At 33.4% G+C, this 15,216-nt stretch overlaps 1 protein-coding gene across 1 annotated transcript; it reads right to left on the bottom strand.

Moving 5' to 3' along the window:
- Nucleotides 1-8,602: 8,602 nt before the first annotated feature.
- LOC142616142 (F-box/LRR-repeat protein At4g14096-like) lies at nucleotides 8,603-9,463 on the bottom strand. Its single transcript, XM_075789021.1, has one exon. It carries the CDS (start codon nucleotides 9,461-9,463, stop codon nucleotides 8,603-8,605), a length of 861 nt encoding a protein of 286 aa, XP_075645136.1.
- Nucleotides 9,464-15,216: the final 5,753 nt, after the last annotated feature.

A 15,216-nucleotide genomic window follows, 5' to 3' on the forward strand; every position in this document is an offset into this window, starting at 1 on the left:
TACCGCTAATGAATTTATTACTTGATAACTTTATGATTCGAGCAGCAAGTGAAGTGATACCAATCTACTCTTCTTTTTCTTTTTTGGGTCATACTAACTGGTGCCCTTAAAGTATTGATTAACAATTCATTTTAAGAAAGTTTTGATATCACTTTTATAAGAAATGAAAAAAGCTGTTAAAATATTAATTGTTTTTTTTTTCTTTTTTCATAAAAATTTTCTTTAAATGGATTATTAACTAATGTCCTAAGGACATTCGTTAGCATTTCTTTCTTTTTTTTTTAAGAAAAAACCAAATTTTGAACAAACGATGAGGTTTGGAAGTTCATTTTCATACTCCAAGTGAACTTTTGTTTAAAATTTCAGGGAAAATATACCAGAAACTTGAACTTTTTTTCTAGTCAATTTATTATATAAAGTTTGATCCTATAGTAAATAGGCTCCTTAACTTTTTCTTTCGCATATTTAGTGTATAAACTTTCATACTGTAGTAAAAAGACCCCTTTAACTTTCTTTTTCTTTTTTTTTTGTGGCCGATTTAAACCTTTTTTTTTTTGCACCAAATCATTAAAAAGTAATGAAAATGAAGGGGTTTTATTGCAACATCATAAAAGTTTAAGGGAGTCTTTTTATTGTCTAAAATAAAAGTTATGGGGTTTATTTTTTACTGAGCTAAAATTTACGTTCTGAATTAGTTAAAATAAAAATTCAAGTGGTGTGAGTGAAATTACTCGAATGTTTATAGGATGTCGGAGTATTTTACCCCAAAATTTATGAAGATTTTTGTCCGGCTTTAATGCCTAACTAAAACGTCCAATAGTCAGTTTTTAATGTAACCTAAATAATTTGTACGAAACCGTCCAAGAAAGAAGAGGAAGAAGCTCTACTGTAAAGCAATATTTTCTTCTACTATTACATCGAAAATGTAAGACAACAAAAATAGTAAAATCCATTGTTTATTGGTTATAATTGCAAAGAAAACGATTTACTTAATTTTCTAATATCTCATTAAAAACATATATATATTGTTATCAATGTCAAGATCTATGCTAATTTGAGGTTTGGATAGACTTCATTCAAGAATGTTGCCACCCCTAGAATTAATAAGAAAACAAGTGCTTCAAATCATTGAATAAAGCAAAACGAAAGAAGAGACATTTCCCGCTCGGCGCTTTGGTGCCTAAAGCGCACTATGCTCTGCTTAAAAAAATTAGAGTTTTCAGTGGAACCAGTGAACCACGCGGGGAAGGATGGAAGAGTAATAGCAGCATTCCAGCCAGCATACTTTTTTCCGAGCCAAGAATTTGTTCATTATTGAGTTGCCACCCATTTATGGGTTTTTCCACATTTTTGGATAGCCAAAAAAAAAAAGCCAAAAATTGGTAATCAATGTCAGGTGAAGCTAGAACCTGAAGGGCTCTTGGGTTACAATCTATGTCGTTCATGAGTAGATTTTTTTTTTTTAATCAAAAAATAAAGAGTGGATTTTGTTTTTCTTTACCAAAAAAATACACTTGGTGAGCTAAAGATCTATGATACTTTTGAAACACATTATGTTAACACTCGGGTTTTTTTCCCCATCAAAGTCTCAAAAAACAAATTTAGATATTAACAAATGCAAGGATTTTTAATGAGTTTTATTATAGAAATTTAGGGTATAGAGCCTATAGACAAATGCTCTAAGCTTTTTATCACACCAAAAAATATAAATAGGACTGTAAACAAGCCAAGCCAAGTATTAAATGTTCAAGCTTGTTCATTTAATTTTTTTCGAACATGAGCTGAGCTCGAACTTATTATCAAACAAGATTTTATATTCAAACTTGACTCATTTTCTTGTCGAGTAAGCTCGAGTTTATTCATAAGCTATTTAATTAACTTATTTTTTCCTATATAGTGTGAAATCATGACTAAAATATTTTACCTATACATAATTTTATGAATTTTATCATTAATTAATAGGTTACAAATAATAATTTAATATCATATGAACCTATTGACAAACTTATACAATCTAATTTCAATTCTATATAAATACATATTTAGACAAGTATACATATAAAAATATTATATTATATATATAGCTAAATTGAGCTCTCATATTCACAAGCTTGTTCATGTACACATTATTTTGTTTGATCTTAACTTGTTTAATAATCGAGCCTAAACTTAATGCTTGAGCTTGGCTTATTTTCTAAATAAATGAACATAAACAAGTTTTTTTTTTTTTTAGCCGAGCTCGAGCTAGTTGTTCATGAACAACTTAGTTCATTTACAACCCTAGATATAGAGATGTTATTTCATTCTAACCAACTTGATGCTTTAAATTTTTATATTGGTCTAACTAGGAAGAAAACTTTTTGGTGGTTTTTATTTTATTCAGCATAGTCATGACCTTTTGGATGGTTAATATTACGTTTCCTTTAAATGGTTTAGCAATTAGAAGGATTTGCTAACTTGTCTGGTCTAAGATAGATAGATATATATATATATATATATAACGTTTAAAAATAGATCAAGTCGCGGGTTAGACAGCTTGACTCATACTTGATTCAGGAAAAACGGTTTACTAATAGGTTGCAAAATTCTCAAGTTCAGGTCGAGTAATTTCCTTCAGTTTGATTCAAGTTAACAGGTCGAGCCCAATTTTACTAGGGCTAAACATGACAAATGAATGTAAGGGATAACATCTTTGTAAAGGAGCTTAAAATTAAATTACCATCATAATCACACTTGTATTCTGATTGTTAACATGAGAAATTTCACTACATATATTTCCTAGGTTACTTTGGAGCTTTAGAGGTTAGTAATTGTTTCCACCATGGACGAAGCTATATATGGACTTGAACAATGGCCTTCCAAATTTTTTTTTTTTTTTTAAATTACTCTCTCTGTCTCTATTTATTTTTCTTCTATTCCATTTTGAGATATCCCAAAATATTGTCTTGTTTCTAAAATTAAAAATCATTAATTTACTAATGTTCCTATTATGCCCCTACTTTATTTCCAAAACCATTTCTGATAAACTTATTTAAGGGTAGTTTTAGAAACTTATACATTTTTATATAGCTGATAAAACAATAAATATGTTTTCCCCATAAAAATTTGGATATTTGAAACAGGACAAACAAATTAGAACGGAAAGAGTAGTATATTACGCTCTGTTTGTTTCAATAATGATGTTTTCTAGAAAATGAGTCATTTTCTAAAAAGCATTTTCTATAAAAACTATCTCATTTTTCAATGTTTGGTAGCAACTTTAAATAAGTTGAAAAACAATCTCTTAACTTCCCTTATTTGGCTTGTTGTGAGATAGGGTTGTTTTCCAAAAAAATTAATGGAAAACAATCTCTAAAAATAAGCCATACTTTTTATATTGACCAAAGATAGTTTTCCTTTGACTTATATTTTTTTATGCTACCAAACATTGGAAAATAAAGAAAACTATCTTTACACAAGGTTTTCTATTGAAACAAACAGAGCATTAATAGGTACTAATTTTATGAATTTTGTTCAATAAAGTTAAACTTTGCCCCCCTTAACAATGTCATCAATTCTTTTAAGAGTAATGTTATGGTCAAAAACTTTTCAACAACATTTTTATAAACTATTGAGATAGCAAATTTTTATTGGTTTGCACACTTACATCACTTTTTAGTTTTTACTAACCAATAACCACTCACCACATTATTAATTTGTAAATTTTTTGTAATTTTAGCATTTTCTACCTTTTAAATGTCATAAAAATTAATAGACTAGATCTAAAACAAAATATTAAAGCCTAAAAAAATTAGCACATTAACAAAAATTACCAAAAATAAAGCTAAAAAAAATTAAGTCCAACCAACCTATTTTACCCAAAACAAACAACCTGCCCTTTAGAAAGTTTTAACACCATGCATCCTTGATACGATGGTCATTCCACCAGTATAAATGTTTATGGGGTATGGAGGGCAAGGACCCGGATTCAAGTTTCTAGGAGGGAGACTCACACACATATACACTTAGATTAGGCTAGAGTAGAACCTATATCTTGTATATAAAAATAAATAAATAAATAAACAAAAATCCTAAGTGATTAAGACATAGAGTCAAAGACCATAGCTATTGCACACAAGAAGCAGTAAAGCCACCCTCTAACTCCAAGTCCTGGCTTCATCCCTAATTTTCGTCCTTGGTTTCCACCGTTATTGTGTTCTCGAGGAAGAAGTTTAGCACAGCCTCATAACCAGTAAATTTGGTAATTATCACTTTTCTAAGATGATGTCTCCAATTAGAAGGCCCCTGAAGTATGAATCCTCTTCTTCAGCTTCTACTATTTTATTTTGGAACTGCAAATTCAACAATGAATTGCCATCCATGTTTCAAAATTCTTCAATATTTGCTATAAGTCTTGTAGTTAATAGGATTGCCTGCAGTTTACAATATGGGTACTCCATAATTTGAATCTCCATTCACCACTTTAAAAAGTTTTAAAAAATATCAATATTTTACAACTATTAAGTGACTATTTACGTAAGTTCCAATTAGTTCAACTGATCTCTAGTTGTCAAGTTAGAAAATTGGTGTTCAAACCTCGCGTACACTAAAAAACAATTAGTATCCAGGCCAATGGATAAAAAAACTTATCATGGAGTGGATACTACAAGCTAAAATTCTATCATATCTTTTTTTTTTTTAAATGACTATTTACTTTTGGATTCGAAGGGTGAGATTGAGGTTAACTCTCTCACAACCTCTCTCAAAACAAATTATGGTCTTTAATTAAAAATTTTAGGGAAACAACATAAGAAATAAGTTTTTAGAAAAGGCCATGATATTTTCTTTAATGAAGTTTCTTTGGACTATAAATTCTATTAAAGCACAAAAAAAAAAATTCAAATGACAATAATAAGAAATGTTACAATACGTATGAATTCATAAGTTTAGTCTTTAGATTCAACTAGTAAGTTTCCTGTGCGATGCACGGATAATTTTGTGATATTTTATGTAAGACGATTTTTAATAATGTTGTACAAATATTATAAAGAAAAAATAAACTAAATTAGAGTAAACAAACATATACATTTTATAATATTACAAATTTGTTTAATAGATTCACTGCATATTTATAGCATTCTTAAGATAATATTATTTATTTTTTAAATCATGAAACAAAATACAAATGCAAAAAAGTAATGGGACTGTGAAAATCAACTAATTTGTGTTATATTCATATATTTCATACCATGAAATGAAAATATATCAAACTCTCTAACCGTCTTCCACTCATTGATAGTGCGATATTAAGTCATGATGTGGGCAAGTGTATATGCATGTGTTTTATAGATGATTTAAAATAAACCATGGTAAAATTTGGTTTTATATTGCGCACCAAATATTCTCTCTACTTATATATATATATATATATATATATATATAAAACAAAAACTATCCAACCAAATTACATAAATCTAAATCATATTTAAGCCCATAATTTAAAAAAAAAAAAAAAATTATCTGTAGGGGTTTCAGCGTCTTGATTGTGGTGGGAGGCCAATAACGAAGGTGGTGACCTCTCATATTTTTCTTTCTTTCTCTTTCAAATGTTTTGTTAGTCTCAGGTCTTCTATTTTGGTAATATATAGTGAAATAGTACGTTTTATTTAACAATTCATAACATTTTTGTGTCTCTCTATGTCTCTTCAATGCTTTATCTGGTTAGTTATTACTATTGGTCCTTACTTATTTTCTTTTCTTTTATCTTTTTTTTTAACACACTAAAACAATAGGTATGCTAAAGGACATGAAGAATAGAGCTAGGTGTGATGTAAGGTTAGGCAATTAATGAGATATTAATGAGATAACAGTAAAATAAGTTAATGTAATCTTTTGATCAACAGTGTGGTGGGCTTTTTTATAATGTTGGGCTGGGCTGCCTCCTACTGTACTAGGCCCAAAAATGTTCTGGATTAGGAAGTTGGGACCGGTCCAATTGCAACCCACCTTGATCCGACTTGTGCACAAACTATGCCTCGTTTGTCAAGATTTTTGATCACATGCCCATAGCAGGCAGAACTGCTATGAGAAATTACAACAGATAGATATAATAAAGATAACAAAAGAAATGTGTTCACTATTTAGATAGAATAAATAAAGGGGGGTAACAAAGGACTCCCCATACATAAAACAACAGAACTAAATGAGGAAAGGATAGTAATAAGTTTTATTGAATGAAAGAGTAGAATATTAGCCTGTCGTGCTAAACTATCTTATAGGGTTGGAACCAAGAAGGGAACCATTTCCTTAATGCAAATAATCTCCCTCAAAAAGAAATTAATTGCTTTAAGGGAATGGAGCTAAATGGTTTATGCCTAGAAGAGTTTCTTATTTTTTAGTAGAGAGCAGGGGCTTAGAGGGAGAGAGTGAATTAACCTATTTGATGCATGTCTGTCATTCTATGTTCTCTCCTTTTTGTTCTTTCTAATTCTCCTTTTCTCTTCTTTTCATTTTCTTTGTCAATGCTTGCTTCTTTGTTGTGATTCTTTCCTAGAGGTTACTATTATTCTGTTCATGCTCTCCCCCCTTTGTTGTGCACGGCAAGAATCCTTTATATAATTCCTGCAGCAACTGGCTTTTACTATTTTACCCTTTAACCACCTTTGTCTGGTGTGGGTATCTTTGCCGACCATTACTGATTGGTCAGTTGCCCAGCCAGCAATATTTATCTGTGTTGGCCGCACCACTCCACATCACCAGACAAAAAGGACTATTTTGTTTGTTTACTTGTCGTGACATTCTTACCTGCCACAGCGTGGGTGCTCTCTCTCTCCATCCCTCATGGCATGCACCTAATGGTTCCAACTCGTCCTTACTTCTTTTGGGCAGTATGTCATCCCAGCAAGACACTTCTCCCAAAAGAGCCTGAGCAGGAACTACAGAATAGGTTTTTCCCTCTCCTCATCGCCAGACCTTGCCCTCTTTCTTCTGACTCATGACCCACTACTTCCTGTATTGGCTGGGTACAGGTTGGTGGTGTCTGGGCTTTGCGCGAACTTTACTTCCATGTTCGTCCAAAACCTACCTACTGCTCATGCGTTCTCCGCGGTTTGAAGGCCCGTCTGCACATTCTGTCATCCGTCCTTGACTTCTTACGGCGTGAGCTACTTTCCTGTTTTCTCATTCTTTATTGGTTTGTTTTCTTTAGGGAGCTAGGCTTTGCTTGATTGTGGGTTTTCCTTCCCTCAAGCGACTTTTTGTTTTTTCCTGTGGACTTGCTATTATTTCCTGCCACATCACTCTGCTATTCTTGCTATGATGTTATTTGACCCAAACCTGTTGGGCCTCTTTAAGCCTGCTGCTTATTTCTTTTTTGATGACCCAGTATGATCATTGGGCTTCTTACTACATTATTTGTGGGCTCCTATGTCCCATTTATTTCCTTTTGGGCATCCTTGACCCATTTACTTTTCTTGGGCATCCTTGGCCCTTTCTAATTCTGCGTTTTTCATGGGCTTTTACTAACTCCTTGAGCTTCCCTGACCCAATTTCTCTATCCTTCATCCTTGGGGTTTATAGACTCTCCATTACCCCTTACTTTCTTTACTTGCATTACTTCAGGCTCACTGTGGCCGCTGTGGCCGCTATGGCCCATTCTCACTTTTCTACATCACATACTACCCATGGGTTTGTTATTTCTCTCTTTCCGAGCCTTTTTAAGTCTGTTTGCTTCTTCAAAATCCATTTGTTTGTTTTATGGACCTATGATCCATTATTCCTGCCGTTTGAGCTTAATGGCTTTTCTATTCAATTACTAACTCTCTTTTGTCCATGTTGTTGGGCTTTTTCTTCCTACTAGTCTTCCTAAAATGAGCATCAACAAACAATAAAAAAAATTTAATGAAAGACGTAAAAAAAATGCTAAATGCAAAATTAGAATGCCACTTGACAGGACCTCATGCACTCCCGCATGAGGTCTCTGCTTTTATATATATATATATATATATATATATATATATATATATATATATATATTTTTTTTTAGATTTTATTTTCTAGCTAGATTACAGAATATTCTATATAAGATATAACCCTAAAATTTCAATAGCGAATTTGTCAGGCCCTAATCCTACTCCAAAAAGGAGGACATAAACTGTACGCCTACAAAACCATTGACAATATTCAAATTTACAGAAAACATAAGTTGTCTAATACTCTAATTCACTTGAGTAAAAAAATTTTATATATATATATAACCACTAGGGATGAAGAAGTTTTTCTCTTTCTTAAACCAATAAGCATGGTCTCCAATAAGGTGAAAGCCAAAGCAAGCTGTCCAGCAACTCTGGTAAATCTTTTGATGGTGAAATCAATTCAACTTGTAGATGCTTGAGATCTAACAATGGAGATCGTAATCTATCCCTCAACTCCTCCGGGAAAATTAAGCTCTAAAGAAAACAGGAACAGAAATTAAAGTTATTTGTAAAGAATATATAAGATGTATTATTAACATATAAATTATGGATTATAGATTGTGAATAATACCTGGTGAGATGAAACTAAAGATAATGTTTTACAATGGCCAAAGAAACTCAAAAAGCTATTCAAATTCATGAACCACTCATCACTTGTCAAAAAGCTTAAGCTGTTGATGACGTATCTTAATTTCTTTCAGAAATCGGCTGCTGATTGACAGATTTTCAAGTAAAAGTAGTTTGGAGACAAGGTCTTCAAGCCAGTCATCTGTAATGGTTTTATTATGTAAAACTAAATTCTTCAAACTCTTACCATCGACAATATTGATTTCAGAAGAGCTTGTTGGTTTGAAAAGTGAGAAAGATTGCAAGTTGAATGCATCAATCATAATATTCTCTAGTCCTTCACAACCCCAGAGCTTTAAAGTTATAAGCTTGGCACTTAAAATTGAAAAATTGCTTGATACATGGCAACCCTTAAGTGTCAAATCTTCAACCAAAGTCAAGCTCGAGATCATATCCTCAAACTTGAATTCAAAGCCTTCTAAGTTCAATACAACAATTGACATAGGAGTTACTATTTTTTGCAAACGATAAAAATAATAATCAGGAACACTTTCAACTATAACTTTAAGAACCAACTCTCTGAGATTATGCATGGGAAAACAAATTGACTTATTGATTCGCTTATTTGGTTTGTTGTCATGTTGCATAATGAAGCAAAGCCTAAATTTGTGTATGTTGCTGAAATTTGATGAGCAACGTTTAAGTGAATGTCGCATGAAATCCAAGAACGAAACAAGTTTTCCCCTTGAAAAGGACAATCTGTTGTTGTATAAAGGCTCATCAAAATCTAAGATTGGGTAAGATTGGCTTACAAAATTAAGTTTCTTGGACAAGATGGTAACACGAGTTGCATCTGTAGTTGGAAGGAAAGACATGATATGATGAATGATGGCTATAGGCAAGTTGGAGAGGCGATCAAAGGCTTCAATTCCACTCTCCTCCATTGTTTTTTCTTAGGAGCATTGACTAAGTCGATAGCAAATTTATTCCAAACTTAACATTAGAGTTTGTTTAAATTGTTACCAATTACCATGTGTGTTGTCTAGAATTAGAAATAAAAATATTTTTAGTCCAAAAAATCCTATATTATCACTTACCACTTTGTGTTTAGCCGAAATAGGTTGTCACCATATGTTGTCTTTAAATTGTCTCTCCTATTTATATCGAACCAAAAGAGTAATCTTATTTTTTAGTCTGGAATTCTTTGATTACTGAGAGATGGGATTCCTTTCCTAGTTGAGCACATTATAGAATTACAATTTTCTTGGCGTTTCAATGTTTTTATAAATCAGTGGCTATCTATGGTTCTATTAGGAATCTCAAGAAATATTATGTTTATTTAAGGTACGTAATAAGCAAGAACCATGTCTTTTCTCCATATCTCCATATAGAGTCAAATTTGAAGTGAGTACGTATTCCTTTCACTGACTGGATATAATTGTGGAGTTTCAGCCTTTCAGGGTTGGGTCACCACGCGGCATAAAATCCTACAGGTCAATTGTCCATTAACTCATAGAGTAACCCGGCAAAAAATGGAATTATCTTGAATTGTTTCAAACGAGTTTCTCAAAAAAAAAATATTAATTAATTGTTTCAAACAAGTTTCTCAAAACAGTTTTTTTTTTTTTTAATTTCTAAATCTCTGTGTTGATAAAAGTAAATAATTTATGGAATTAAAAATTTAAAAAAAAAAAACATAAATGGAGTAATGTTCTACTAGAAGCAGTTCTCTCTCCCCTCTATTGTGGTCTTTTTCTTTTTTTTTTCTTTTTCTTTTTTATATAAGATAAGATTTCTATTCTAGCCTAATCTAAGTGTATATGTGTGTGAAGATCCCTATTGGAGACTTGAATCCCGGGTGGCCCTTGCCCCCCACACCCCACAAGCATTTATACTTGTAGAGTGACCACCGCACCAAGGGGGAGCTATAGTCTCTATTGTGGTCTTTGAACTGGAGCAGATTGGTAAGGAGTGATGTGGGGGGATGAGAATCCAAAACAGCTAATAAGATAGGTAACAGCATTTTTGAGAAGGTAAACTTCGTGGAATAAATGCGGTATGCCCTTGGAAAGTACTCACCTAACCTGAGAAGATGTTGAACTACTATAGTTAACAAGGGCACGAAGGACTCCTACCTAATCTCTGAAAGTCAAAAGTCAGGGGTGAAGGAAGCACGGCACAACCTGAGGGAGGAAAAGGGTAACTTGGCATTGAACAAGGAAGAAAAGAAAAAGGAAGGAAAAAGCAACTATCCCCTCCACATTAAATGCATTGCAACCACTTAGCTGGCCGCATTAATAGGAAAATGACCATGAATAGTGCTCACACAACTCACACCTTGGTGTAAAACCTTCTAGCAATGCCTTGATGGGACAAGTATCAAGAAAGTTTGATCCTAATCCTCCAAATATAGAGTCTAGAATCTAGATGCATTTTGGCTAACTATACAAAGCCAAGAAGCACCTCGACCAAAGAGAAGGATTCTTTTGAGAAAAGAGAAAAAGAGAGAGAAACGGACCAATTGTAACATCTTCCTTAGATTCAACTATACCCAAGGATGAACACTTAGCCATTCCAAGGCTTTTCCACTTGAATATATTCCCTTCACACTATAAACTAGTCTGATTATCATTAATTATCATAAAATGGGTACTTAAAGGATGACCTTGCATCCTACCTCTAAAAATGAATTGTATGAGTAGAAAGTAGCACGTTAAATCTATATACTCTGTTAACAACACTTTTTGCCTGCCACAAGTGATATTCTACAATACATCAAACTATGTATATATAGCTCTCTTTGTTTGCTTGTGAAATGTTTTCTGTCATTTTCACATGTTTGTTTCCTTATAAAATTTGGCCAAACCTAAATATGATTTTTATTGACCGGAATATCTATAGTAAAATGTTTTACTAACATTATTTTCCGCATCTTCTGAACTAAAAAAAAAACATTATTTTCCGTATAACATTTTCCAAATTGTTTGAGCTCACATCCCTACACCCCACCCCCTCTTCTCTTTCGCCTTAATGTAGACACAACAAACCCCCCCCCCTCCTCATTTGTGCTCCACACGATGGAGTCTTTGTTATGCATAGCAACACTAGAGGTTTGAGATCAGTAACACTAGGGATTTGCATTCAACACCGATTTTGGTTAGGTCTGATTTTGTTGGTGGTTGAGTCTTCTTATGCCAATCTGATTGGTACTCTTGTGCAAATCTTGTGGGTAGGGGTGTTCACCAAACCGCATAAACTGCACAAACCGGAAAAACCGCACCAAAACCATCCGCAAAATGGCAAACCGCACCGCACCGCACCGCAAGTAATAATGCACCACACCACACCGCATAATGCAGTGCAGTTTGCGGTTTTATAATAAGAAAACCATACAAACCGCACCACACCGCACCCTCTCTATATATTAATATATATGTAATTAATTTTAATATTAAATATATTATTAATAGTTTAATAACCCTAGTTTTCAAAAAAAAAAAAAAAAGTTTGATAACCCTAGCAAAGTGTTGATTAGGAAAAGCCAGCCTAAAATAAAGAAAAACTATCTCAATAGTTTAAAACTTGGACCAAAACAAAGGGAAAATTCAGTTTTAGGCTGGATAGAAAAAGCCAAAAATTTGAAAAATATCCCAACTTCAATTCATTCAAACTGCATTTTATACACCGCACCGCATATGTGACCGCAAAAATAAGGTGCGGTGCGGTTATGGTTTTTGCTAAACTTTAAACCATACCGCACCACACCGCACCGCACTGCACATGTGATTGCAAAAATAAGGTGTAGTGCAATTATGGTTTTAGCTAAACCGCACCGCAAAGTGCGGTGCTAAAAATGACCCAAAATCGCACCGCACCGTACCGCACCACGAACACCCCTACTTGTGGGGGATGGGTTTTCTTAAGTTGGACTAGTGGTAGTGATTGGTGCATTGTGAACTTGTGATATAAGATTTTTTTTTTTTTTTTTTTTAGGTCACATCAAACACTTGAAAATGTTTTCAACTAAAAACATTTTACAGCGAAACAAACTAAGCATAGAATTACATCTCTAGCCTTTTCAATGCAATGTTTTCTTCTTGGATACTATGGAGTTCATTTTCCATAATAAAACTGCAATATACCGTGCCAAACCAACCACATTTTATAAATATCATCAAATCGATTAGTGTAGGTGTAAAAGTCAAATAAGCTACAACTAAGAGAGTAATTCATTTTGAGAATTTGGTGCAAATAGTCCCTCTTTGCACCCTCCAATGCCAAAATTTCTCTAACCAATAAATAAGACATGCAACACACCATCATTCGTTTTGAATACCTAAAATGAAACTACTTAAAGTCTTGTAACTCAATAGGCACCTCCTACATTAATCTCTTACATCATCAAGGATTTTCCAACTCCATTAGTTAACGGGTTTTCAAAATTATTGATCTAATGGCTGAGAACCTTGTAGCTTAATCGCCATTGTCCAGAGTTCCAATCCTTCCACCTCATCTACCAAAATATCAAGGGACAAAAAAATCAACTAATGAAAAACCTAGCACCCACAATTGAAGAATTGAGCCTCCTATCTAGGGTGGCAATTTTTCCCCTCCCACTCTGTTTTGTCCTGCACGAGTTTTTCCCACTCCACAAAGATGGTAAGACGAGAATGGGGCAAGATTTCTTCCCCACACCCCGGGACAAGTCGGGGCTGGGTTTAAGCTTTTCAGCCTCACCATATTCCACTCTACTAGTGTTAAAAAAAACTTAGTTTGTATTACTAAATATTTAAATGCATGAAAATATTAAGATATTTTTTTTATATAATATTTTCTTATTACATACTTTGGATAATATTATTCAATCCTTACTAAAAATTAGCTGGATTTGATATAATAAATTTAATTGTAATTTTAAGTATATTTATATTAATAAAAACAACTTTTATAATAATAAAATAATGTTAATAGGTGTGGAGCGGGGTGTGACAAATTAGCTCAAAGTAAAATTTTGAGGAAAGGGGCAGCAGGCACGGGGTAAGACAAAGCTAAGCGGGGCAGGGGTGAAACTCCATCCTTCAGTCCAATCCTACCCCATTGTCAGAGTCTAGAAAAAGAGGTCAAAGCTAACGTTAGTGTGAGGTTTTTTGTGCTCTCTTTTCTTGGCCAGATCAAAATTCCACATGTTTTAAAATCTTGTCAAAAATCCAATTGTTTTTCATCGAATCTCAATCTCTACTCTGAGTTCATCTGTCCTTGTTTTTTTTTCTTTTTTTTACTTTCGTTTTTTTTTTTATCATTATGATAAAAGTTGGAGAATGGAATTTTCTTTTTATATGTGGGGGTATTGTCATTAAGCTAAGTCCTATTAAAATTTCTCACATCCACACGTGAACAAAATGTTAAATTTGGATTACACTTTAATGATTTCATTTTAGTCCAAACTTTAAGAGTTAAATATAGCAATTAATATTTTGCAAAGTAAATCGTGATATGGCCAACTCACGTGGAATAAATTATAATTTACCCTATAATTAGAGTAACATTACCCTGCTTTAAAAACAAAGCCAACACAACTTTACATGCCTTTTCTTGAAAACTAAAGCATATTGCATCACCCACATTTGCCTTCTATGCCTATGAGAGAATTACCAATGCCCTGTCAAAGTGACCATCTCACCTCTCCTCAAGAAATAATCTCCCAAGCCTCTAAAATACTTTATTAAGATCAAACTGAAATGACATGATTGGAGGGGACTACCAAAAGAAACTAGAAAGCCCAAATATGACTTGAAGCCCAATGATCCCTTTCTGGGCCTGGGCCTGCGGACATACCCATGATTTGTTGGACATATAGCTGAGCACTTGGGCAGAACAAGATCCCATTCTACCTAGACATAAAAAGGTACCAACCCAGCAGCTCTTATTGAAACTGCTCAAGCAGAACAAAATCCGACCAAAGGAACATGCTCAGCATACCAATAGAGAACTTCAAGACTTTGGCAATCAAGCTCCCACCAATCTCGATAAATGTGTCAAAAATAAGTCCACCAACCAACTTATCCCCTCAGTCACTTGACCCAATTGAACGGGAACTACCCATCAAACCACCCAAAGACATGCATTACAAACCTTTAGCCATTTCTGTTTGTCATTGCAAAAAAGAAAAGAGGATTTAGAGATAAACCAACAATGAGTGCAAAGTCATTTACATAGTTAGCCATTTAAGAGATATCAACTCCAAAATTTAGTCAATAATTGCTCACTGGTGAACATCCAAAAAAATCCTGTCAACGAATACCAATTCCAGCAATTTTGACTTATAAGAAAGATGATCTTCCAGCTCTGTCTCCTCCTTTGACATATGTCTTCATTGAGGCTGCAAAACAAGATATGCATTAGATTGCAACACATTTCTTGTTCCAGTAAAGTTAATCTATATTATTCATAATAAAACCAAGGAACTTTCTTAGCTTATCCAACAAAGTTATGTGCAAAGAGATCATGGTGAAGAAGGAAATGCCAACAAACCACAATGTTCCTTGAAGATAAAAAACAAAGGTTGATGAAATTGACAAGCAGAATCCTACTAGATTATACTGTAACAAGTAACTAGAAGTCTAAAACAACACTTAGGAGCAGTATAAAGATCACAGGTGAAAACTGAAAACAGCATTTAAGAGCACAGAGTACAACT

Source organism: Castanea sativa, chromosome 11 (assembly GCF_040712315.1).
Source record: "Castanea sativa cultivar Marrone di Chiusa Pesio chromosome 11, ASM4071231v1".
Classification (NCBI taxonomy): Eukaryota; Viridiplantae; Streptophyta; class Magnoliopsida; order Fagales; family Fagaceae; genus Castanea; species Castanea sativa.

What these genes read in the sequence shown, in the direction of transcription:
- LOC142616142 (XM_075789021.1), bottom strand. Translation starts at nt 9,463, where the DNA reads ATGGAGGAGAGTGGAATTGAAGCCTTTGATCGCCTCTCCAACTTGCCT.